Source organism: Lathamus discolor, chromosome 6, assembly GCF_037157495.1.
Source record: "Lathamus discolor isolate bLatDis1 chromosome 6, bLatDis1.hap1, whole genome shotgun sequence".
Taxonomy (NCBI): domain Eukaryota; kingdom Metazoa; phylum Chordata; class Aves; order Psittaciformes; family Psittacidae; genus Lathamus; species Lathamus discolor.
The window spans coordinates 4286740-4313457 of NC_088889.1; the positions used below are offsets into that span (position 1 = coordinate 4286740).

A 26718-nucleotide genomic window follows, 5' to 3' on the forward strand; every position below is an offset into this window, starting at 1 on the left:
CCTTCCTGCAGTCTCCTCTACAAAACTCTTACAAAAGATGCCATCTCTTCTGCCAGCACTTCAAACACAACCATGCTGGTGCTGCTGATGTTATGTTAGTGACTTAGTCTGACTGTTCATTTGAACAGCCCATGCTACTCTTTAATCCGAGCTTAAGAGTTTTATCCGCAGTCATTCCTGTGCAGCAGGGAAAGGTGGTGTCTCACAGAAGTTAAACATGAAGGTTGTCTGCTGTGGTCTCTTATCTTGTTGCTTGAGCTTGTGCGTATTGCCTGCTTGTCTGATAGGATCCAGCTTCTTATTTTCAGTGAGCCACCTAGCAGTCATGTAGGGCAAATCTGAACTGAAGTTGTAGCTCTGGGGATGGTGTTGGTGCAACTGGGACGTCACCTGGACGGGGACTGTGAAGCTCTTACTGGAGGTGCTCTGCATCCAGTCGGTGTCACTTGTCAAAGGTCCAAGGGGAGATTGACCTCTGTATCTGATGGCTGCTTTTCAGCTGTCAAATATAGAGGAACCAACCCAAACCCAGTGAGCAGGAGGATGCTGCATCAGTGGGGAGCAGCATGCCCACCATAGGCTTGAGTCTGCCTGGTACACCAGAGAGCTGGCACCCATAAGGGACCAGGTTTAGACATCTGGTGGTAGACTTCAGATAGGGCTTAAGTGCGAATGCCTATTGAAATGTTATGGGTTTAGTATTGCAAATGAAACTCTGTGCAATCATTTAAGCTATTTTATTGTTTGCAAGGCTCTGTCCCTAAGTAGAAGTGCAAAGAAGCTATGTATTAAGCAGAAGAATGTGACCGGTAAACCACAAAAACTGGAAAAGAATTTAGGGTGTGAATAAGCCTTTTCCTCCTCTTCCCACCTTGGTGCAATCCAATGAGCTAAATACAGCAAGTGCTTTTTTGGTAGGAGGTTTTTTTCCCCCTGTTCTTTGTTAGCCATAATACTTTGTTTTAGCCCTTAAATTTGCTATTACCAGAGTTCCAGGTAGGCTCTTGTTGCCTTAAGAAACTTGAATGGAACCACTGTGACCCTGGGGTTTACTTTTCAGAAGAGGTAGAGATATGACCAAGAAACTGTTTCACTTCTGGTTTCCTCCTTAATAGTTCTGAACTGTACAACCCTGTATGGTTTAGTTGATGAAAAACTGTATGGGATTAGAAGATCTGGATTTCCACAAAGCAGAAGATACTCCGGTGAAGCTGATGTAACATTGCTTTAATAGCGGTATCAAGTGGGATATAGTGCTCTGACACTCTGCTTTGTATGACATCTTGGGAAAGCAAAGGCTAAAAGCTATGCCTCCAACCTAAAGCATCAGGAAAGAGAGATTGGGATTCCCTGTGCCAAAAAGAACAAGTTTGATATCTCTCTTAAATGTTTGCTATGACAGAGAAGCCAGTAATTGTGTGAAGCTGCAGGAATCATAGAATTCCAGAATGATTTCAGTCATAAGGGGCCTTAAAGCTCATCCAGTTCCAAGTCCCTGCCACAGGCAGGGACACCTTCCACTAGACCAGGTTGTTCAGGAAGTCAGTTTTGTAAATAGCTCTGATTTTTCATAATTGACATAGAACTGATCTCTTTCTGCTATGGCAAATGATCTTTAAGATATGATTGAGTATTGTATATGTAGAAATGACAGCAAGAGCTGCCTCTTTGCAGCTCCCTCAAGCCTTGCTTCCAGCTCATACCTTGGGTCTTGTGTGGTTTTGTTGGTTGATTTTGTTCTTCTTTGTAAACAGATAGCTATCCAGACTTTACATGTGTCAGGCTAAACTGGTTACAATGATAGGCTGTAAAGCAAATTAAGGATTAGAGTTATTTCAGGCTAGTTTGTGTGCTGTGATTTATGTGCCATCCCAAAATCACTCCACTTCCATAGTGCGGGATGAGACAGATGATGTTGAATAATAAAATGAACAAGGCATGTTTATTTAGAAAAGAAAATAGCCTGTGCAGCAGCAATTGCATTCTCATTGGTCGGGAGAATGTATGAATGTTGAAAAGAGATTAAAGAGGCACGGGAATGAGCCAAGATGTTACGCTTTTAGAGAGAGCAGGGAGGGGAAATTCATCCGTTTCAGAGCCTGGCTGTGAGCCTGCCAACCCTTAGTCACGGCCTGGTGAAAGGCAGCAGAGAAGCTGAGCTGACCATTTACTTGCCTTTTATTTTTGGAAGGAGCTGGTTTGGAAACAAAACTAAAATCAGGCTCTCTTACATGACGAAATAAGCTTTTTTTTTTTGGCTCTTACTTGTGAAAGGATGGCTCTGCCTGCCACAAACTCCTATGTGATTGAGGTTTGCAGTGCCAGAGCTCCCCAAGGGATTGGAGTGGCAGGAGCCAACAGGGGTGATGTCATTAACGTTGGATGAAGTTGAAATTGCTCAGAACCAAGCAGGGAATGTGAAAAGCTGCAAGGAAAAACATAACTTTGCTTTAAAGATGACAACTGAAGTCACAAGCAAAATAACATAGAGAATAATTGCAATTTCAGCATGGATTGGTTCCACGCAAGAGGTGATGGTGGAGCACGTGAGTGTAGCTCTGTCTGAATAGCTGTTGATACAGTCCATTCAGGCAGTGGTGGGGAAAGGCCTTTTCCTTTTCTGAGAACTTTAATGGATCACATGCTCCGGCTGGAAGCTGTGCGGATTCGTTACTCATTGCAGAACTATGGTGAACTATCCTCTCTGGAGCTTCTGCTCTCCAAGCACCTGCAGGAACCTGTTCTGTGGGACACCCTCTGACTCTCCCTGCATCCACTGGTGGCCCTCCTTGCAGGATACTCATTTTCCTCTCCCTGTTTTGCCTGGCTCACCTGGTATTTGAAAGCAGTATAAATCTGAAACAAAGACTTTGGTCAGAGAGAAACTGTGCTACAGAAATGAGCCTTACAGGTAAAGAATATATTCTCCCATATTCAAAATGGAAATATTTAATAAAAATACCCTTATTATTCCACAGTTCCTAAGCGTGGAAAAGGAGACATGGAGTAAAATGTCTCAAAGGCCCTAAACAAAAGACCCAGCTGGGGGATATAAGAAGTCTAATACCCTGTTCCTCTCTCTAACAACATCCTTCTGTAGTCTACCTTGTGACAGACCCAGCCTTTGCACTCATCTCTTGCTCAGGACTTGATGTTTCAAACAAAGTGAAGCTTTGTCTGAAGCACAAAGTGAAGATGGCTGCTGGAGTTGCGTGTCTTTTAGTCTAACCACAACAGATTGATTTATTTTTTGTTCCTTTTTTTGCCTCTCTACTGTCAGACACTGGCAATAAAGAGAATTTCCTATGTGTAAGTCATTTGCCGGCTTCCACTGGCATGCCCGGGCTTGCCTTTCATCTCTGTTCAGTCTTTTAAAGACCCAAGAGAGCACAGATAGATTAATAGCCTTATCTCATAATTTGTTGTAAACCAGCTTCTTTGCTGAGTAATTGGTTTTGAAAATGTTTTCTAGCAATAAATAAAGATTGCATTTTCATTAGGACACAGATGTTGCTGCAGACAGAGAAGCAATGATCAGGCCATGTCTGGACAGAGCACTTCTGGGCTCTTCCTTTGCTCTGCTGTGCAGTCTGTAGAGATTGAGAATGAGGTTTTAATTGTGAATACCAGAAATCTGTAATTGCAGCAACACCTACCTTGCCATAGACAATCAACTGCTTGCTTTTCAGGTTAGTACTTGTATTCTAAAAGCTAACTTTGTCATGACTATCTGTTTGCTGAGTGTTGTCTTGCTGGTTAGGTTTTTTACCCCCAAGAGTACTTTGGAGGAAAAACAGAGTTATGAAGTAGCCTTGCTTTGAGGCTGGTTAACAGTTATTATATTGCATCATATTTTCTATGAAGCAGCAAACTAAAGCCTTTCATCTTAGTGGATTATGAGTTTAGTGTTCCCAACGATAGGATCTTTTCCCTGTGAACACTAAGAGCTTTTGTCTGCCATACTGCTTCCTTCCGAGGCATCTTGGAGTGTTTTCCAAGCATCTCCGAGGCATCGTAAGTGGGAAGCAGTATTGTTAACTGTTTAACAGATGAGAAAATGGAGGGAAATGCCTTACATGATTTAGTGGCAGACTGGAATAAATTCACTTTTTCTGTGTCCCATGAGCTCTATACTAAACCTAAGGTTGCCTTAACAGCCTGCTAAGTCTTTTCCCACTATAGCCTGTTTCAGCACAGTCTTATGGTTTATAATGCTGCCTCAAAATAGTTTTCCTTTTCTGCTGAGAATAGAGAAGTTTTTCTTTAAAATACCTATCCTCCCCGTGATCTTTAGTTTTAATCATCCCCTGCTGAAAAACTCCACATCAATCTGATCTCAGCTTGTCCTTCCAGCAGGAGAGAGGGCTTTGCATAGGCCCCATCCAGAGCAGGGAATGTCAGCGCTGCTCTGGGTTATTTAAGATACATCTACGGTGTAATAAATCTAATGTTGTGTTCCTAATAGTACAATAACTTGGAAATGAAAGAAGTCAGCTGAGGGAATATGTGTGCTCTGGAAAAATCATCCAGAATACTGAGCTGGAACAGGGGTTTGGATATTGTTGTGGAAAAATCTTGGAAGCTGTTAAGCTGGTGCACAGAAGCAATGAAGGAAAACAGTGGTGCTTGTTTAATGAAAAAAGAGGAGAGGTGGCAGACTTAATGCATCCACTCTGAGGCTATTTTTCATTCTCTTTTGGTAGTGGTGGATGTCTTGTTGGCACTATCCCTTAGGAGAAGGTGAACATGAAGTAAGCAAACCAGAAGGTTACCAAACCAACACTGAAGTAGACTCTAGCATTAAAATGATTTATTTTTTCTGTTGTACCTCCCAGCTGAGACAGTGAATTAACCATGTCCATGTGGAAATGCTTTGAGATGATATGCTATCAACCAGGTACCATGTAGTATTGTCCAGGGTTCAGCTGTTACAGTTATTTTTTATTCCTTCTTAGTAGCTGGTGCAGTGCTGTGTTTTGACTTTAAGCTGAGAACAATGCTGATAACACACCAATGTTTTAGTTGTTGCCAAGTAATGCTTACTCTGATCAAGGACTTTCCAGTCTCTCATGCTCTGCACTGAAGAGGGGCACAAGAAGCCAGGAGGAAGCAGAAACAGGACATCTGTCCCAAACTAGCCGAAGGGGTATTCCATACCACAGCATGTCATGCTCAGTGTAGAAACTGGGGGCAGCCACCAGGAAGTCCCAGATCACTGCTCAGATTGGGCTGGGCATCAGTCGGTGGGTGATGAGCAGTTGTTTTGGGCATCACTTGTGTTTATTGTTGGGTTTTTTTCCCTTCCCTTTTTAGTTTAATATTCTCTCTCCTTGTTATTTCTGTTATCATTATTATTACTGGTGGTAGCAGTAGTAGTTTTGTATTATACTTTAGTTACTTGACTGTTCTTGTCTCAACCCGTGGGATTTACATTCTTTTGACACTCTTCCCCGTCCCTCTGGGAGCTGGGGGGAAGAAGAGGGAGAGTGAGTGGCTGCGTTGTTCTGAGTTACCAGCTGGATTTAAACCATGACAAGTATGTTGCATAAAGCTGTTCATTGGAGATGTATTTCTCCTGGAGACTCCACCAGGTACCTTGTGTTCACCAGTAACTGTTCAAACAGGAAGAGAATCATTGAGAATCCCTTCTGTTCTCCCACCCTTTTCTTCAGAGTGTGTCTGACTTCCAGAGAACTCTGTTTCCTGCTCCATCACAGTCCTTGAGGAATTATTCTGGGCAAGGGCTTTGATGCCGCCTCCATTTCTCCTGCTGAAAAACAAAGATAGTGATATCAATCTTTCCTTTGTGCAGGAGCTGGGGTAGCTGAAGAAAGGGGGTCAATAGGTATTGTTTCAAACTTCAAACTACTTTAAAAGGAGGAAGGGCTGAGTTGACTGAAATACATATATCAGTGTTCCTGCAAAGAGTGGGTTAGGGCTATTAATTGAATCCCAGAAGAAAGGGGAGGAAGAATTCTTGGTTTTTCAGTCTCTTAGACAAGATATTCAAAGAGACCTCTTTCTCCCCCCTTAGGAAATGCAGAATTGGAAGCAGTTCCTAAAAGCCCGAGTTAGACCTGAACCTCACAACTTTAACCATGTCTGAAAAGGGAGCACTGGACTCTTTGTGGTTTGATGTAATGCAGTTCTTACTCAAGTCAATGCATGAGATCACTTAACTGAAATCAGTGAAGGCAGGAGAACTTCTGTAATTGGGGTTGAAATCCTCCATTATATACTTGAGGGTCATAGTTTCCCATCTGGGATGCCCTTGGTATTCATGGAGGTAGCTGATAGGGTGGAAACTTGCTGGTAATTCGGAAGGAGCCTCTTCATTCTGGGCAGGTATTTGATGGTTTAATGAAAGCTTTAGGTCAGATACTAAATGCTTTAGGTTCAGTGTTGTATCCTGGAACTTCCCTCAGCCCAAAAGGATTAAGAGATTATTGTGTTTTTTTCCCAGTATATTAACTCTGGTGGGAGATTAATAGAAGATTACTAGAGCTGTTTAAGAGGATTCACCATTGTAAGAACTGAATATTCAGAAGCTGAAGGTCTTCATTAGAATACTGCAGTGTGTTGGGGTGGGGAGAGATGGAGAAAGTAGGAAAAGTCTTTCCAAAAACCCTCTTATATTTGCCTGAAGATCTTCTTTATAAAGAGGTAAACTCTATTTAGTAATATGTTATGCGTAGACAGAAAGAAATCTTAAAAAAGAAGTTGTGCGCAGAGTGTGTCCACATGGAAACCTGTGTCCCTATGTCCTGATGTTTGCATTATTCTAGGGATCAAAAGCTCTGTGTGTGTGAGCAGAAAATTTCCTACCTTCTTTTCCTTTTTATCTTCTTCCATAATGCGCCACTAATGTTTATACAGCAGCATTTACCCAGAAATGCAATCCAATTTGGGATGACCAATTAGTCAATGCATCTGTGTGAGCAGCATCAGGGATACTCAGAGATTGCCTTTTCCCTAACTGCCCTGCAACAACAGCCTCCAGGGCTGAATATGGCAGTTAAAAAGTACAGAGCAGCAGCTTTACACAACAGGTTAGGCCAAGAGATGAAGAAAAAGTGAGTTAAAGCAGTTGGAAAGGTACTGTTCATGTTAAACTGTGACAGGATGTATCAATAAAGTTACAGCTTTCAGAAAATGAGTGATGTGAGCTTGAATACCTCAGAATATGGTATGCAAAGTCACCACATTAGGAAATGAATTAATGGTTCAAAGTTGGGAAAAAGCAGCCTGTGGGTTATGTTCAATTCTGCAGCATTTGTCTCCTCAGCAGGCATGGCCAGGCTGAGTAAAAGCATGAAAGCTCCCTTTGTGAATCCTCTGTCTGCATAGTTACATGAAACTTTTGACTTTCATTTGAAAATGATGGTACCAGAATAATCTTCATATTGTATCCTCAGGGATACAACTATAGGAACATCTGCCTAGCTGAAATGATTGATCTCTCCAAAGCTTTTTAGACCTACTCCATGACCCTCAGCATCAACACCCTTTGGTGGTGGTGTTGGACTACATGTGCCAGCCAAGCCTCCTCTCTTGTCAGTAGCTGTCCTGGCTGGCCCAGCACAAGTACTGTGGCAACAAGCCCAGACTCTTCCATGCTTCCCATCTCTCTGTGACCTCCAACTCAGGAGGGGTCCTAAACAGGCCAGGGCTTTGAGCTGTGGCACTGGGGAGTGCTTTGGACTTAGCAAATGCATTAGTCCAGCCCTGACTTCTCAGCATTCCCCAGATAAGTGCACAGGAAGAGCTGAACATTTTGTATGTCTGCAGGATAGTGGTTTTGCTTTTGTAATTGGTAGGACAGCGTTACTGTGTGTGGGCAGCTCCTGCTTTTTATTTCCTTCCACCCCAGCAGTGGCTGTATTTCTATTTTCTAGGAAGCACTTGCCTGTGAACTACCTCGTTTAATGTATAAGAAAGTTCCTTTAGACACTTGAAGATAAAAGGCATCCATAACACTGCTTCAGGATTAATGATGTCGTGCCAGCTCCATCAGAGGGTTTATGAGTCTTGGCTTCTTAGACTCTCATAAAATAGGTAATTTATCAGTTGTGCTAAATGAGAGAAATCACCCTCCAGCTGTTGGAAACATGGATGCTTTGATTGCACTGGTAGAGGAAGCGAACATTATTAGATGAGCTGTCATATTGTAGCTGGCTCAGTGCTGTATTTTATTCTGGAGTGAAATTGTCCAAATATTGAAGAAGGGTTCTGTCATTATGATCTTTAATGTCCTTCAGAATGAACTGACCTTTGTGCACATACTGTATTTTCCTTTTTAAAACACAGCACCACAAATAGAGTTCTTTGGCACTATATTTAAGTCTATCTTATAGCAGTACCAGTGGTTCTATGGCTTTTGGATTGGAGCTGCCTTGCATTCATCCATCTATAAGTGTGAACCATGAAAACTCAAACCTGAGAAGGGCAAATTCTGGAAGTGTTAGTAAGAGATGCTCACTGTCCTAAGAACATTAGAATGCTTTAAAATCAAACATAGATCACTTTCCCTCCAAAAAAACCCCAAGCAACCAACCAACTGAAAACCAGCCTCAGGAGTGAAGAGAATAAACATCTTTGTTTCTGGTTACAGGTATTAAGTTTAGAAGCAAAGAAGCAAACTTACCGTGAAGCAAACTTACAGGTATTAAGTTTAGAAGCAGAGAAGCAAACTTACCACTAGAGAACCCAGACCTCCTGCAAAACCATTTCTCCCTGCCTGTTTTACCAAGCAACTTGCTAATTTGAGAGTAATATTGTTCCCATTCTCAGGCTATCGAGGCTGATGTAATATTTTGGCTGCAATCAGGTGGATCATAATAAATTTTCTGGAACCAGTTCCCTGTTTCTTTTCATATAAACAACTTCTTGCACTTGGCAAATTCAATTTGCCTTAGAATGCCAAAACTGTGGATAAATTTTCTACTAACTCCTAAAAGTAAGTCTTTTACTGTTTTCTCTAAAAGCAGAAGAGATAAATTTAAGGGATGCAACATAATTTATGACTTTAAGTATTTCAGCAGTTTGTATTATTTCTACAGGATGTGGTAGCAGTGCAGGGGTGTGATTTTGGGGCAGCTTAAGCCAAACTAAATTGGGGTTGCTGCAGTCTCACCCATCCCCTTTTGCTTCCAGATATATTCCCGCTGCCCCTTTTATGCTTGCACTTGCATTTATGTGTTTATACAGTGCTTATGCTGAGGCAAGGAATTAATGTCACCAAAGTTAAGCCTACTGAGAGAGAGAAGATAACAAAGAGAAAGAGATCCTTCTCTTTCCTGAAGCATCTTATGATTCAGCTGCAAGCTGTCCAACTCTGACAAAAGCAGAGGGCAGGAACACAAAGCTCAGGGTCAAAGAGGAGCAACCTTGCTCCTGCGTCTCCGATACAGGAGGTAGTGTAGTGGAGGTTTAAAGCAATGTAGGTAGCAATGAGGGTACCAAGCCTTCAGCTCGTTTTTAATGCCTTAGGCCTCTTGGAGATATTCCCTCTTATCTGTGTCAGTCTGCATGGAATGGGAATGTGGAGACACAGAGGTGCAATCTCGCCTGAAGCATGGTACAATAATGCTGATCTTTCATCAGGTCAGCACTTTAGAGAGGATGAGAGGTGAGTCAGTCTCCAAAGGTACCAGGTTAGACAATTGCAACTCACCTGTGGGGTGAATGGATGGGAGAGCTGGGATTTGAGCATCCTGCACTGTTGGCACTGAAGATCCAGAGGTAGCTCTGAGAACAGGCCATCTGGGAAGTGAGAACAGTAGAGACTACAATAGCTGCAGGACTGATGTTTTTTCTGCTCTCAAAAGCTGCAGATTTGGCACCTTTCAGTGATACAATGGACTTTTAAACACTATATAATACAACTGTAGCTACTGCATATGGCCAAACTTGAGGTTTGGGCTTGACTCACACTGAAGTTTTCTCTGCATATACCAGCTTTTTTGCTGTCTTCTGGTTTTGGTAAAACTGCAGTTGCCAGATTTGAGCCAGACATCTGCTTTTTGCTGCTGGCTTTGTATAGTTTTATACTTCAGCAACACCACCAGGGACTGAGAAAGCTTTTCCATCCAGTCCTTGGCTAAGTAATTACTATCCATGACCTGCTGGTTTACTGGTAAAAATGGGATTACAGGGAAAAACTCAAAGGGAGAGTGGAAAAAATCTCTCTCCTAGAGATAGTTTGGTGGACACTACAGTGACATTTCTCAAGGTGAGATAAAGGAGATGGATTGCTGATACCTGAGTGAGACACCCAGCAAAACACATAGAGCAATAGTGCAGCTGGAGAGCAGGATTCCTGCTGGCTTTACCCAGCACAAAGATTTCCACATTAGTTGCTGTCAGCACAGAGACCCCCTGATATTATTAGGTCAAAGAAAGGTGCTAATCCATCACAGAAAATGGCTCAGCACTTGATATATATCCATTTATCTTTGCTCTGCACAAATGCTTTGTTCCTTATCCCACTTTGAATCAGGCCAGCCTAATATATTGGCATCTCAATCATCATTTGGCTCCTACTGAGATGAAGAAGCAGTGGTTGGGCCTGCAGGGCTGTGACAGTAAATCAGTGATTTATTAGTAAGAATAGGGCAAGAAGGTGGAGAGGATCTTGAAGAAAATAGGTATTTTGGAGACTGTAGCATTTTTCTGTTCATGTTTGATTATTCTGCCCTGAAGAAGTGTAGAACAGCAAAACCAAACTCAAGTATCTTCAGGTCTCAAAGCACAGTATTAAAAAATTGATTCCTTTTCTATTTGTGTCTTACTTATGTTGATCTTGAAATGATCCCACAAAGGTGCGTTTGGAAATGGAATGACTACGCCCAGACAGTGGGTGTCAGATTCTACTGGTGTTAAGCAGAGGCTTAACACCAGTCCTGCCCTGCTGGCTCACCCTTTGTTTATTGTGCCACTTTTCAAGGAGTGAGGAGAGGGGATGGGAGACAAATGACACTGGGGGTTAAAGGACATAAAGTGTTACAAGTTCCTCAAGATCCTGAGAGGTTTTAGGGAAAAGAAAATACTTCCAAGATAAGAAAGCAGAAGTGGCTCTTATTGGACTTTTTGATTGTTTTTTGTTGTTTTTTTTTCCCAGTGTACTCCCATTCTTTCACTAATTCCTTCATTAGGGAATGTCTGCATTGGTTTTCCCCTTCATTTCCCACCATCCTTCTTCCATGTACCTGTTTCTAGCACCTCGGAGTCTGGTGTGTGCTCCATTCCCTTTCTTGTGACTGTTGTATTTCTTTGGAGGAAAAAGATGGGTCTTAAGTAAAATTTAAACTCGAAGTAAGTCTGTGTTGTGGAGCAGCTGGGCTTCAAATCTCAGTAATGTGTCCTATCTCTTATTCCAGTCTTTACTCCTGTCTCTCTAAATAGAGCTGCAGTGCAGGCTAGTTTTAGCCTTTATCAGCTTGTCCTGTTTTAACAGAGCAGTCTCTTACTTGAACTGTTGCTTCAATCACTTGGTGAAAGGATCAGAGTGCCATTTGAGATGAGAAGTATTCTTAGATAGTTGAGTCTCCCCAAAGCTGCATCTGTCATGACAAATTTGAAAAGGCTTCCAAGACATTTTTGTCTTGGCAATAGTCAAAGGTGTTGATGTTCCTAGGATATAGTAGTTGCATACAAACAGCTGGATCCAAAAAAAAAGTGATTACATATGTGGTATGGATTATTTATGTGTCATGGACCTTTCCCGTTCAAGTACTTCCATGCTGTGCATCTCTGCTTCACAGCAGTAGAGATGCTGCGTGTTGCCATCAGAGAGATGACTATGTAGAGCGACGCAGTCTGGATTAAGCAGGGAAACACCATAAAAAATGTGAATTTATATTGTAGCCTAATGACTACAGAAGTTTTAAACAGAGGCAGTGCTAGGATAATTTCTTGAAAAGAAAAAAGAAAAGGGTTTCCAGCTATGTTAGCTTTTGTCAATGAAAGGAGCTTCCTCCAAGATCCTTCATTCAGGAAGGCTCTCTGTAATCTTAATCTTCTTGTGCGAGTGAGATGCTGCCATAGAATAGCTTCACATTTGGGAGCAGTGTGGTTCTTCGTTGAAAGTGGGTGCTAGCTGAGAAGGGGGAGAGGAATGCAGAAACGTGCTAATAGCTGCCTGCTTTTCTGTTTGCAGCTGGCTTATGGCCTTCCTTATGTCCTCAGTGAGTGGGTTGCTGTGGTCCTGCTGCTTAAGTAGCCTCTGCCTATGACTGTAGGCAAGTTGTATTAGCATGGTGTAGTTCAAGATGACTTGAAAGATAACTGACTGCATGATGTTTAAAGAACAAGCAACACAGTCAACCACAGCAACAGAAGGAGGTCACCTCTGCAAAATGATGTTCCAAGGCTCAAGAGAATAATAGTATGCTATGAAATGGTCGTGGCAAGGGGTTGTATTGAGATGGTCTTTAAGGTCCCTTCCAACCCAACTCATTCTATGATTCTATGAAATGGTGTAATTGGAAAGTCATGTGCAAGACAACACAAAATCAGTCCATTATGGATATGGTGTGTGTGGTGTAATAAATGTATTGAAATCTATTTTCCCTTTTAACAAACAAACAAGAAAGAGATTGAGATTCTGAAAGATGGTAAAAACCTGAAACATGTGGTAGTGGTTCCAGATTCCTCACAGAACCATGCCCATTCAGCCTGAGCACAATAAATGTTGCTGCTTTTTATGCTTATGCAAAAAAGATGCTGGTCCAGAGTAAAAATACAGGCAACCTGGTTTACTTCTGAGCTGTTTAGAGTCAGAAAACAATGCTGGGGATCCATTAATCTGAGTGGTTTCCTGACCAAGTATTTAGATCTTAATGTAAATGTCTATAAATAACATAGTGGCAACAGCATTCTTTTGAAAGCAAAATTCAAAGAAGTACTGTTTGAAAAGTGAATGCTTGCTTAGGGCAGTTATATTTAGGGCTCTAATGGAAGTGTACAAGTTATGCTTTTTATACCAACTATAAATGGCTACAACCAAGAGACTTGGACTTTGAAATGCATTTGGCACTTATGCAATCGGAGAGACAGGCCAGAGGCTTGTAGTGGAGTTGTTGGAGGGCTCTTTCTGCTAGCTTTACAAAGAGTGCTAAATTCTTACAGTGTTGCTACCCCTAAAGGGTACATTCAGAAATAGATATTGAATCTACTCCTGCTTGGAATTGGTGTTATGCCTTGAAAGGCTGAATCCTGGGAAGAGTCCAGGCATGACGATGATGAGTAAGGGGGGGGGGGGGGGGGGCGGAAACAACAAGAAAGAAGAATGCAGATGAAGAAGTAAGGAGTAAAATAGGTGCTAGAAGCCAGAGCAAGTGGGATACATCATGGAGGCAAGCCAAGCATGAATGTAGGTGGTATGAGATGGTCCTTTAGTTACCCCACATGATGTGAGAAATAGGCTAAGGTGTTGCTTAAACCACAACAGTTGCAAAGGCAGAGGGTAATATTCAGCAGTTGGTGAGTAAGTGGAATTCCTCAACCCCACTTCTAAGTTGCTGAACAATTGGTCATTGTTGACAAGATCTCCAGGATGCTTTCATGTGAGGAAGCAGAAAGTTACAAAATACTATTATTAGTAAGAGGCTAATTTGCTGTATTGTGGGGAAAAAACCCTCCCATATACTTCGAAGTGTTTGAGGGAATAAAGGGAATGGCTTCTGTTCTGAGATAGAATTGTTGCTGGGCTTTAGTGCTATCAAAATACTCCTAGATAGTAAACCCTGTGTAATGGTGCATGTCAAATACTAACAGTGTTATCTTTATGGTGGAAGTTTGTGTTTATTCTTGCCCCAAAAACTTGTTCACCAAAGCTAATATTGGGCTCCAGGCAGTTTTGGGGTACAAACGACAAAGCCTTGTGGTGGGTGAACTACTCATGCACGTAAATGGTGGTGTGAGCAATTTACTGTAGCTGTGCTGACAACAATATTGGAGATTAAAGTCTAGCTATCAAATCTACAATATATGTTCTTCTTTCTTGTGAAGTACCCAGGATACACCCGCCCAGTTTTGTGTTGTCTGGCCAGTGACTCAAAACCTGACTCATTTTCATCTGCAGGCACGGTATGCATGTGATCATCCGAGCAAGACTCCAAACCGTGCCCTCCTGAGGTCAGGCTTTATGGTCTTAGGGCTGTGCTGTGGTTCACTTAGGTAAAATTTCAATTTTATGTTGAGCGACAGATGCACATTTCACCCTGAGAAAATCCAAACTGGGTAGCTGTGCAGCAGAAGTTTGCTGGCAGCTAATGGAGACAATCCTGGAGTCGTCTAAAAAGGAGCAGTCCTTTAGGAGAAGTAGTTTGGTTACTGTTGAGTTCCTATTTCTGTAGAATCCCAGACTGATTTGTGTTGGAAGGGACCTTACAGCTCATCCACTTCCAACCCCCTGCCATGGACAGGGACACCTTCCACTAGAGCAGGTTGCTCCAAGCCCCTGTGTCCAACCTGGCCTTGAACACTGCCAGGGATGGGGTAGCCACAGCTTCTCCGGGCATTTCATCATGGCATTTTTCAAATAAGCATAGGATAAACAGCTCTTGTGCTGCTCTGATATTTTAAGTTATTAAATGATGTCATTCCAGTCTTGATGTTTATTATTAAGCAACCACAAGTTCTAAAGTTGTATTTTAGTGGCATGTTTACTACAGCAAGGAGAGTCTAAGGAGGGTAGATTTTATCAGGCCAAGGACTCACCTCTATAGAGAAGTTGATGGGCAGGGGTCATGTAGAATAAGCTTTTTCAAAAGATTAGTCTGGAAGAGCTGAGAAGGGATTGCCTGGGATTACTCTGGAGTAGCACCCTGGTCAGATTCTCCATCTTGACATTCCCTAAGAAAAGGAACTGGGAGTGACACAGGATATAAATTTACTATCCTCTCTGTGTTTGGCAAGCGTACAGATCATGGGATGTATAAATAGCAGAATTGAACGCAAGTAAAGAGAGGTCATTATGGCATGTACAAAGAGCTTAGTCAGACCACATCTGGAGAACTGGGCATGATTCAAAGACCATATTTCAGGAAGGACAGTGAACAATAAGGAAAGGATTAGAAGAGGGTATTGTAGGGGATATGAGGGCTCTAGCTGGTGCCTGCAGTTGCTGCAGTGCCACTGGTTACTCCAAATGAAGCTGGTTTTACTGTAAAAGCACCTAAATTGGAGACTTCTAAAGAATTCCAAGGGAATGGAGAAAGAGATATAAACCTCCCTTAAATTTCTAATCCCCACAGTAATGTCACTAAAGACTTGGTGTTTCTGGAGTTGGAATAGTTTGCCTGTTGTATCTCTTTCTAAGAAAAAAGTTTGGGGTTTAGCTTTCATATGCTGTTTCTTGCGTGTGTGCGTGTATGTATATATTGTTTCTTCTTTATAATTTCTTATGGTATTTTTGCTATGTTTGTCAGAATAAATCTCCTAATGTTCAAACCATGACACTCTACTAGGTTAAAATCCATTTTGCTTCTCTTAACCCTCTCATTTGGGTAAAGCTTCTCATATCATAAGCTCCATGGAGGTGGAATTATATATTGTCACAGTCTCGTGTCCTTTCATCTCAGAAGTAGCTTTGTCTCAGAGAGCTTTGGGATTGTTGGAGATAAAAAGGGCTGTGCAGATGAAAGATGGACTGTTACTAAAGGACAAAAAATGTTCTGTTGGCACATACGGGAAATGGGGACACTGCTGAAATGCAGAGTAGCATGAAAGAGTATGACGAGAATGAGAGATGAAGCAAGAATGCTGCTTCTGTCATCCTACCTTTAGCAGGAATTAAGAAAGATCCCCATTTTCCAGATAAGTGAACTGGGACACTGAGATTGAGTAAACTGGTTAATGTTCAGTCTTCTGCCTGTTGGACCACAGTCATTTTTGGCACGGGACTTTGGGTTTGTATTTCTTTGACAGTGTTCATCATCTATTTATACCATGCCTCATAAAACTGTTTTTTCATTGATATTTATAGCCCACTATGGGATTTTCTCTTTAATGTGCCTTACTGGATCCTGAAAGTAAGATATGGACTTTGTAAAGAGCTGGTTCTGATGCATGAGCTTAGTAGTTCCTTCTCCTTCCGTCTCTGTTTCTCCACCTAGGGAATGGAAATGTGGACAATCCCCATCTCATAAAAGCAGTGATAACTTATCTTGCAAAGTACGCTGCTGCTGCTGCTGCTAAAGATAAAGTTTGCTGTGTTTTTTGGCAGTCATTAAAATATAAGCCAAGGATATGTTCCCTTGTGCTTATGTTCAATTAAGCACTTGGGGCCAAGCCAGGTTAGTGGTTGTCCAGAAGACCACAGGGATATGGAAGTGGGATTAATGACTCAGTAAATACTGACTCGGTACTAAACCAAGGCCTTTCTCCTACATTTATAGTCGTTTGCGATCCTGTATATCACTGCTGGATTGAAGTGTCATAGTTTTTAGAGATACTTCCTAACTCCTCCCCTTCAACTTCCAGCACAATTTCTCCATTTTCATAGCAGAAGTGAGGCAAAGTGTATTAAACATCTCCAAGTGTGGGATGAAGATAGGGCACAGTTAGTTACCTACAAGTAAGGAAGCATTTAAGTATTTCTAGTGACTTGTCAGTAGGCTTTTGCTCTTCCTGTGGCAGTGCTCATGGAAGGGCAGTGTTCCACCTTGTGTCATGCTGTAGAAGCAATGAGCTCCACTGCTTAGACTGCTTCTGGACCCCAAGGAGCTGCAGTGACCTGCACCCCAGAAAAAGGGTAGTAGATTTTAAGAGTGCTTCAATCTCTATTTTGAGGTATTTTGATACTTCAGTGAAGCAATGCCTGTTGATGCTGAGCTACAGGAAGGACCTGACTGCATGCTTTCAGCCAACACATCTCTGATAACATTCCTGCAGTCCATGCAAGCTGCATGTTGTTAATTTGAAGGTGACATTGTCTCTATAAGTAATTACACCAAGACAGAGGCCCATGTGAGGGCTGTGTGAATCAGATCTGTCCAGAAATGTCCGATTACAACACTTACTAGTGGAGAGATCCAGCTGAGCACTTGCAGAAGATTTAAAGATAATCTCTCTCTGCTTGAAGGTCCTCCTGCTTCTGCTTCCCCTCCTGTTTTCAATTACAGAATTACTGTTTAATGTGGATGCAGATACAAGCAACTGTGTTTGATTTTTCTTACTGCTGACAGAGACAAACTGACAGGGATGCCTGCCTGCTTTATAGCAGAAGCCACATTATTTTCCTATATGTTAGCAATTACATGCATTGTTTCCTGATCCGAAGTCTTTCTCACAATCTATAGCATGGCTGCAGTTGATTATAGAGCCTGATGTGTTTAGATTTGCGTGAGTCCTATCAGGAACACTTTGGTTGCCTGATTTTGAGAGAGGTGGGAGGGTTTGTTTATATTCTGTCAGAACTATCCCTTCTCATTTCATAAAGTAAAGGAGAGTTGAGCTTTCCAAGCAGTGGTAGGTCAGCAAGAAGAAAACAGCAATCCAGGAACTGGCATTAATTCTAGGTCCTCTGAATTGATTGGCAAGAGGGAACTGCGTGGCATTGTGTTGCTTGGTAGAATGGGAAACAAAGAACAAGGAGAGCCTTGAATGCTCCTTGCCATGAAGAATTACAGGACTTTGTGCAAGGTGACAGCCATCCTGATGGCACGGCCAAATTCCAATGTGGGAACTGCAATTGCAATTGGATGAGGTTTTTAAGCAGGTCCAATGAAAGGGGTGGGATTTGGCTGTTTGCTTCATTACAGTCAGGTCATCACCTTTCGCCTTCCAATTTCTGGCTTTCCAAATCACAGCTTAGCTTACTGGGATCAGCTGTCATTCTCACCTAGCAGAATGTTTCTCATGGAATTTATCAGAAGCCAAACAGTGCAAAAGTACACTCATGCTGGAGACCATTTTTTCTTACTTGGTTTCCTAATCCATTTTTCTAGCATATTCACAACGGTTCTGATTTCACCTAAATGCCTTTTTGCAGTGTTAGGAGCTTTTAGAAACCATTTCTAAGGTATAAATACAATCCTGAATTTTCTGAGGGCTTTTGTTTCTGCTTGGTTTTGCCAGACACTTGTTTCCTGTTATTCGAAGTTGTATTATGGGAGTGTTCAGTATCGATTGCTGCTGTTTAGGTGTGATACATACACAATACATAGAGAATCCTTGCCCTGAGAGCGTGTGTTTATTCTGGCCAAAGGGATAAATCAATATAAACTGTATTGTCTCATAGACTTTACTTGGTTCATTTAAAGGAATAAACAAATAAGGCACTTTTTCTGTGTTAGTAATTTACAGTGTATACCCCTGTCCTAATTATATTCCTGATTCTTTGCCTAACCTGTTACGAGTCCAGCCAGTGCCTTTCTGAAATGGGGGAATTAGCACCCTGGGCGATTTCCATGAGGAATCCCAGACAGCAGAATTCAAGTGCTTTCCAGACAAGTCTCCTTGGCCCTTTGCCATGTGTGAATGGCCTCATCTTAACCTCCAGACATCGTGTAAGTGTTTAAAAGTCATCAAATGACTGATGAGTTAATCACTAGGAAGTTGTCTCCTAACATCAAGGATTTAGATTAAAGTACAGAAAGCACAGAGAAAATCATTATAGCAAGGTGCAAATGAAGACCAGTCCTTTTTCATGAATGTAACATGCAACCAGCATGAAGCGTGAAGATAATATGTACTTTAAAAATCATTTGAAATAGGGTTTTAAACATTCATATCTTAAAATTAACTTCAGGGAAAAGTCAGCATTGTCTTGTATCTGGACATCAAAAGAGCAGAACTTGATTCCAGCCTCTGTATTATCAAGGGACTTTCAGAGATGGACCCAGGATTCCTTACAGAAGTTGCCTTGCTTAAGGATTGCCCAGCTCAGGGACACCACCCAAGAGTTCTGCACAGCCCTGCTCATGGGAGCAAACATGTTGCAGCCAAAGCTCTCCGCACAACCACTGCACCTCTTAAAGCAGAAAGATGTCCAAGAGTGTGAACAGACTTCTCCCTGGACCTGCTTCAGACTGTGAAAACACTTTCAGTTGCTGTTAAAAAGCATCAGGTTACAGACAACAATTTCAAAATCAGAATAATTTGAGTTTAAGGAACTGCTTAACTGGAATTTCACCCAGTCGTGACTGCCTTTTAAATCCTTGGCAGCAAATGCCCATGAACAGGTTTTGTATTTAACTTGAAGTAGAATAAATATGCCTCTATTTCCAGCTGCTATTTCAAAGGCTGTGGAAATATTAGAAGCACAGTGCTAGCCAGCCATTCCTCAATCACAGAGCTACAAATGTGCTTTCAAGTGGACTGCTACAAGGTGTTGCCTCATGCCATTCTAAAAAGGTGACTTCTTAGCTCTTGGTGCTCTTGAGGTTTGATCGAAATCATACTCAAATGAATAGACTCTCACTAACTTAGGCTTGGATCCCATACTTAAAATCTTGGTTAATTAAAACAGAAATCATCACCAGAATGCCAGGATACATCCAGGGATGTGTAGGAAACCCAACATAGCCCACATCAGAGAAAATACTGTAGGAACAGTGCGGTGTATGCCTGAGTGCTTTGTTCCTGCATGGTAATTATGTGCTGGGTTCACATTGTTGTTTTGTGGGGAAAATGCATTCTTGGACATCAGAAAAAAAAGGGTCAGTTTTAATGTGATTTCAAACAGAGAGTGTTTTGATATGAACTGATTTATTTTGGTTACAGTGTTGCTTATTTAGCCCCCTGTGGTTAAAACCAGTGTTGTACAGAAATGTGAATGCCAGAGAGGAATGGAAATTGTGCCCGTATGGTTTATACCATTGACTTAAACAAGGGGGACTCAAACTCGAACACGGGAGATTTAGACTGGATCTAAGGAAGAAGCTCTTCCCTGTGAGGGTGCTGAGGCACTGGCACAGGGTGCCCAGAAAAGCTGTGGCTGCCCCATCCCTGGCAGTGTTCAAGGGGCCAGGTTGGACGCAGGGGCTTGGAGCAAGCTGCTCTAGTGGAAGGTGTCCCTGCCCGTGGCAGGGGGTTGGAACTGGATGAGCATTACGGTCCCTTCTACCCCAAACCATTCCATGCTTCTGTTATTCTATGGATACTTTTCCAACTCTGTACACTTAATGGAAACATTTCAGAGAGGAAATCCTCATTAATGCAGGATACGCTTCTTCTTTGCTGCCCATTCAGTCACTGCTCTCTGTCTTTCTCCAAAGCAGTGTCGAGAGGTGTGTTTTCTCATTCCCAGGCCTGCTCATACCTATCGGGACCTGCCAGACATGGGGAGCCTCTGTGAAATGTAGTGTAATGAGGCCCTGATTCATACCCTGCTCTGATCCCAGGGAAATTCCCCAGTGGAATCATAGGGCTTTGGCACGTGGCCAGAGTCTCAGTAATTTCCTTATTTCTCTCTCGTACATAGAGGATATTCCTAAGCCCTACTATGGCACACGAGAACATAAATCTTGCCCATGACTATCTTATATGAGTAATTTTTCCCAAAGTAAATAAATCATCCCTCTTTCCTCTTACCCTGGCAAACTGTTAACTACAAAACTGAGAAAATGCTGTTTCATTTGTGAGCCGACTGAAATCATTCCATAAATCTTTAATTCCTTGTTAGAAAACAGAACCAACTGCAACTGGCTGGCACAGAAAATGTGCCCCCTTTTTTTTCCCCTCTGCCTGTCTTAGTAATGTAACTGCCAGTTTCTGTTTTCGCCTCTGTAGAATTATATGCCTCTATTTGAACCTTTTGACAAATCGGTTTATTTTCATTCTCCCTCTGCCATAAATTCAATCCATATGTCTTTAAAACATCCTTTCATAGCTGTAACATGGAAAAGGAAGTGGCTTAGCCTCTGTATAGGCTACAGTGTATTTAAAGTGAGCTCTTCTCGTTTGCATGCATCACTTCTGTTAGCTCTTAAATTCTTCACTTCCTCATTATTCAGGTTACAGGGGGCATTGGCAGGGTTTCTCCATGAACAGTGATGTACAGTGAAGAAGCACAACAGGATAAATGATTCCCTTCTCAAAATATCCAGGAAGTTTTTGATGCAGCTTTACTACCAAACAGGATGCAAGGAGGATGTGAAAAGGGTAGGAGAGATCAATTCAGCATAAAATATCAAAAGCAGACCCCAAGACAAAGAAACAAAGGTCTTGTACAATGCGCTGCCATTCATCTGGCAGGGGTTTGTTTGACAAGAATACACAGCACCTATGTGACAGGAGGTCACTGCTGTAGGAGTGAAGTATGTCCACATCTGAGACTGACGGGGTCAGAAGGTGAGGGTGGGAAGGAAATGTGGGTCTAAGCTGAAGTATATTGGTATGGCTGCTCATGGATAAATCAAACCTACAGGATGCAGCAGGGGAAGAGCGCAGGGAGTTGTGGCTGTGTCTTTGTCTGAAATCATATAAAATTTGGGCCAGGATGTGCTACTGGAATTGCAAGATAGATCCCATAATTAAAAACATGGTAGAAACTGAACACAACTGCAAATCTGGTAGCAACAAGGGTACAGAACACTGGCTCAGGGGGCTGCAGGCAGCTTTCTGGAGTCCGCCTGACCTGTAGATGCAGTGTCATGCTGTGGTTCATCAGATCCACCCCAGGGTACCACTAGAGGACTCAGGTCCACTCTCACACCCCAGTCTCAGTCACATATCCATGCTCCTCACCTCATGTCAGCTCTAAAGGTCACATTCCCAGCCTTCCCTCTATGCCACACAGAGCAATCTCTAATTTGCCAACAATGCAAATGAATTGTAGGGATACGCACAGAGTAAGATGAGGTCCCAATAACAACTACACAAAACTGGTAATCCGTCATTCTGTTCAGTTACTGTGCATTAATGCTCATGTGTGCAAGGATCACGGAATCATAGAATGTTTTGGGTTGGAAGGGAATTTAAAGCTCATTCAGTTCCAACCTCCTGCCACGGGCAGGGACACCTTCCACTAGACCAGGTTGTTCCAAGCCCCATCCAACCTGGCCTTGAACACTGCTAGGGATGGAGCATTTACCATTTCTTTTGGCAACCTGTTCCAGTGTTTCACCACTTTCACAGTGAAGAATTCCTTCTTTATATCTAATCTAAATCTCCCCTGTTTCAGTTTAAACCCATCGCCTCTTGTCCTTTCCCTACAGTCCTGCGTCCTTGCAGGTCCCCTTCAGATACTGGAAGGCTGCTATGAGGTCTCCATGCAGCCTTCTCTTCTCCAGGCTGAACAGCCCCAACTTCTCAGCCTGTCTTCATACAGGAGGTGCTCCAGCCCCTGATCATCCTCATGGCCTCCTCTGGATTTGCTCCAACAGCTCCATGTCCTTCTTGTTTTGGGGGGACCCCAGAACTGTATGCAGTACTTCAAGTGGGGTCTTGTGAGAGCAGAGTAGAGGGGGAGAATCACCTCCTTCAACCTGCTGGTTACGCTAAGAAGATAAAATAGGAGGAGTGTGTGTGTGTGGTAAATGCGTGTGTGCGATCTAATTATCTTTCTAATCTCTCTCTCATATTGAGGGGTCATTTATAGCAATGAAAATGCAGGCAACCTCAAAACTCGTGGGTGTAGTTTGGCATATCCAAAGGTTCCCCCATATAGAAACCACAGTCTGCACATTTGAAACTGCACAGAGATTAAAAGAGCTGGCATAGCCCGTGGGTTTGTTTGCAGAGTTGCAAAGATTGCAGTTACAATTTACTTCAGTGGGCTCCAGGTGATCTTCCACACCTTGAAAAATCAGGCCCTTCTATCTAACAATCAGCATATAGCTGCTCCAAAGCAAGCTGTGTGTGCACAGCTGAGTTGTTGTGTAAACAGTAGGAGAGACTTCACTAAAGCTTTTCATGTAGTTTTATCTCAACTGCAATTTGTTTCTAGTTTTTAAAGGCTGTAGAAACACCTAGCCTTACTCCCTAGAACCTGGTTTCGCTGCTTCAACCATTCCAATGGTATTTACAGCACTGTTTTATTTTATTTGAACTTTTCAAAAGGCCTTGAGTCTCCCCGGAAAGGTGCAAAACATATCCAAGTTACCTATTGCTAGAGAGAGTTGTTTTTCCTTTCCTGGAACTTCACTTGTAATGGCACTGTGTTTGCTCTCATCCCCAGGTGTGCTGTCTCTACCTGCCTACTTCAGCCCATACAACGATGGCTCTGTGTGCAACGATGGAAGGGCTGATGCTTATGCCCAGCTGGAACTCCGAACTTTAGAGCAGTCTCTGTTGGCAACTTGTGTTGGAAGCATCTCTGAACTGAGTAAGTTTGGGCTGTAATCAAACCTGACTTGCTTTCTGTGAAGCAGGAGAGCCAGTCCCTCCACTGTTGAGGTCAGTGGGAGTGTTGCCATTGTTGACAGTGTGAGCAGTACTTGGCTAACATTGTGTAAGATTTAATTGCCTTGTGGTGCTGTTTATGAAAATCAGGTTGTTTCATTAGACTGCTTCATATTTAATCACCTTGGAGATATATGAGATGTGGCTTCTCTAGCCTTTTGGTAGTTAGTGCCAACAGAAGATGGATGCTTTTGCCTAGATGCGTCTGGAGGCTTTCTTGTACATTTGAGGCACAGAGCAGTGGCACCTCCCTCAGCTGGTGAAGAGGCTTCTCTTTGTTGGCATTTGTGCAGTGGAGATGTCAAGGGTGCAGGATATTCAAGGAAAAAGCTTTTGGGTTACTTAAAAGATAAAAAAAAAAAAGAAGAAAAAAAATCTGAGAGCACTTTGGTAACAAAAACTTGTTCAAAACTTTCTTTTTTAATGCTAACCAAATGAAATGTTCCATTCCTAGACTACTCACAAAGCCCCTTTAAAGTAAACAAAAATGATTTGTGTTTTCCCGCTCTACTTTTCCCTTGCAACATTTTTGCTGGCATCACTTTCTTAGTCTCCACCATCTGAATGCTAATGAATGTCAGGGCCAGTTTGTGGGTTTCACCATTTATTTTGCAACCTGCCTTAATTTGAGGTTTTCAAATTCCTTTAACACACCTCTATTTATCCTGGAACACAAGAGAACATTTGTAGCATGGGCCTAAGATTGAATACAGCTTCCTCTCTCTCTTCCCCTATCCCTGCTTTGGCCAACTTGGTCATTACATCTAGTGAATAGATCTCCTGACACAGTTGCCTACTTTTTCTTTTTTTTTTTTCCTTAAACATTGCTGCACATTGCCAGAAAAATCAAGAGAGTGAGTGTGCAAAGGCGAAGGAACATTTTTCTGTGCTGAAGATTTGAATTCCAGATGCGTTTTGGCTATAACTGCGCAGACCCTGTGTTAGTACCAACGCTATCCCTGTAAAACATTTAGATCCTGGAGAATCGGGAGCTACTGAAGTGGAAAGGCAGAGATGTTAGGAGGCTTTTCCATTTTGAAGTGGGTTCTTAAACAGAATATATTACACACAAATGAGTGGCACAGCTTTACACCGCAAACTGAGCTTTTTAATGCTCCCTTGATCCGAACCACCAATAGCATTATCATGTTTAGATGTGCGTTAGTTTTTGGGGGGGACTCTCCCTAACTGGTGTAACACTAGAACCCCATGGGTTCAGCCAGAGGTTGGTTGGTAAATTCAGTGTCTTGCTGTTAGATATAAATGAACAAATAATAGCCTCCTAAGTATTTCTGAAGGAGGTGTGACTAGTTCATATGTGGCTACGTTCAGGGTGCTCTCGCAGGAACCACCTTTGTGATGGGGCAACTATTTCAGTTCCATCCTTTCCCAGTATTGTAACTGTAGGACACAATAGAGTAACATTTCCTGTGAGAGTTTTAGGGGACTGTAAAATGTAAAGCAACAGAGGATTCTCCCAAGGCAAAAATAGATCCTGGCTATGTATAGTAATGCATAGGAATCATTCAGCTCACTGGTATGGTAGTCACACTACTCAAAGATTTAATGTCTGAAGCCTTTATTGCAAAGCTCCTGAGAGGTTGTAATGCACCACAATAAAAGGAGAGTAAACAGGGTGTGCCCAAGGCAAGCTTCTTGCACAAAGACCAGTTTTATGTGACTGCATAGCTGCTGTCTTGGGGTCATTGCTCTGTGAACTTTTAAACAATCTGCAGTCTTAAAATCCTTTCTGAGTAGAAACTGTGTAATACAGGTCCCCTTCTTCCAGGCCTCCTCAGGTCCACCAGTGCTCTGACACACTGGCTAAAGTTCAAAGACCCAAGAGGACTGAGCAGCCCAGAAAGCTCTTGGATCAAGCTTCTTTACAGGGCTCAGGGGTAGATTTCTGGCACAGGTTGTGACAGTGATCAGGATGAAGAATGGCTTCTTAAGAAGAGAGTCAGGTCTTGTTATTCTGGAGAAACCCACAGCTAGAGAGAGAGTGAGAGAAGCAGACCCCTTAAAAGAAGAGGTTTCTATATTGAATATAACATCGTTAACTTGTCACAAGTTGTTCATGGGTAGAAGGGTGGAACATCATAACCCAGTTGGAAGACATGGGAACAATCTCACAATATAAAATGGCAATACCAGCAACGAGACTATTTGTACTGGTGCTACTAGCTTTGCCTTGGGCAAGCTACACTCCAGGTTGGGCAGTGGACATTATGCAAAGACATTAGTAATTTAGCAGGCAGGCAAGAAACTGGGTATATGTGGTTGGAAAGAGGAGAAAACCAGGATGGAAAAACCACAGTGCAGCTGTTGTTCTGAATGTATGGTAACTGAGAGAAGTTTCATTCTGTTTTGTAACTAATAACTTGTCATTTGAAAGAAAGTTTAATTTTGTGTACAACAACCTGCAGAGTAGCAGCTTGAGGACAGCTTATGCCTTGGTGGAGGAAAATGCACACAAAAGCCATTTCTCTTAGCTGAGAGAGACTTTATTTGGTTCAAAAAGTGTACTTAAGAGAACCGTGAATTAATAGTAAAGAGGTGCTTTTGCATTCTCTCTCTTTGTGCAGGTGATTTGGTATCACGAGCAATGCACCACATGCAGTGTTTGAACACCATCCGCCCAGGCATGAGCCCCATTCGACAAACCCGGCAGCAGCAACCCATCTCCTGGTCCCCTGATGCTCTCCACACCCTGTACTACTTCCTACGCTGTCCTCAAATGGAATCCATGGAGAACCCCAACCTGGACCCTCCAAGAATGACCCTGAACAACGAACGGTACGTAGGTTGAAGTGTTAGTAGTCAAGGAGTTAGGCTAAGAACATGTCCTTTTGTAGAGTAGCTATTGTGTGCATGGGCAGCTTGGGCAGCTTTGTGGATGCTACCTATCAGGCATCAGTTATTCCTGCAGTCAGGCCAGATTATGTTGTCAGCCTTGCCAAGTTTATGAAGCCTTGGAATTGGAACTGGAAAATGAGCTGTTTTTTCATGCAATCTTTCCGAGCGAGGCATATACTAAATGCTGCCAACAAGGCTTGTCTAGAGATGCTGCCAAAAGTACATGTGGTTGCCTAAAGCAGTAAAGACCTTACCAAAGAAAATGTTACCTTCTCAATAGCACCAATTAAGAGTTGTCATCATTCTCAGGAAAAGCAATGTTGTTCACTTTGGGGAAGTTTGAAAGGATTTATGAACATCCTTCTCAAGGATTCCTTCAGTCGATGCTGTGTGTCTGGTATAGAAATAAATTCATATAGGAAGCCAGTAACTAAACAGAAAATGCAGTGGGTCTCCCTGCCTTCTGCCAGCACCATAACTGACTCTGAAATAGGCTCATTATTAGAGTGGTCA

General features: G+C 42.4%; 1 protein-coding gene across 2 annotated transcripts in view; it reads left to right on the top strand.

The window, feature by feature from the left end:
- The window catches only part of ABTB2 (ankyrin repeat and BTB domain containing 2), a 158653-nt gene that overhangs the window by 84136 nt on the left and 47799 nt on the right, over positions 1–26718 (top strand). For both annotated transcript variants that reach the window (XM_065684525.1, XM_065684524.1), the window contains 2 exons: positions 23126–23272; positions 25935–26145. In XM_065684525.1, the coding sequence (XP_065540597.1) occupies positions 23126–23272; positions 25935–26145 (358 nt within the window). The remainder of the gene's footprint in view (positions 1–23125; positions 23273–25934; positions 26146–26718) is intronic.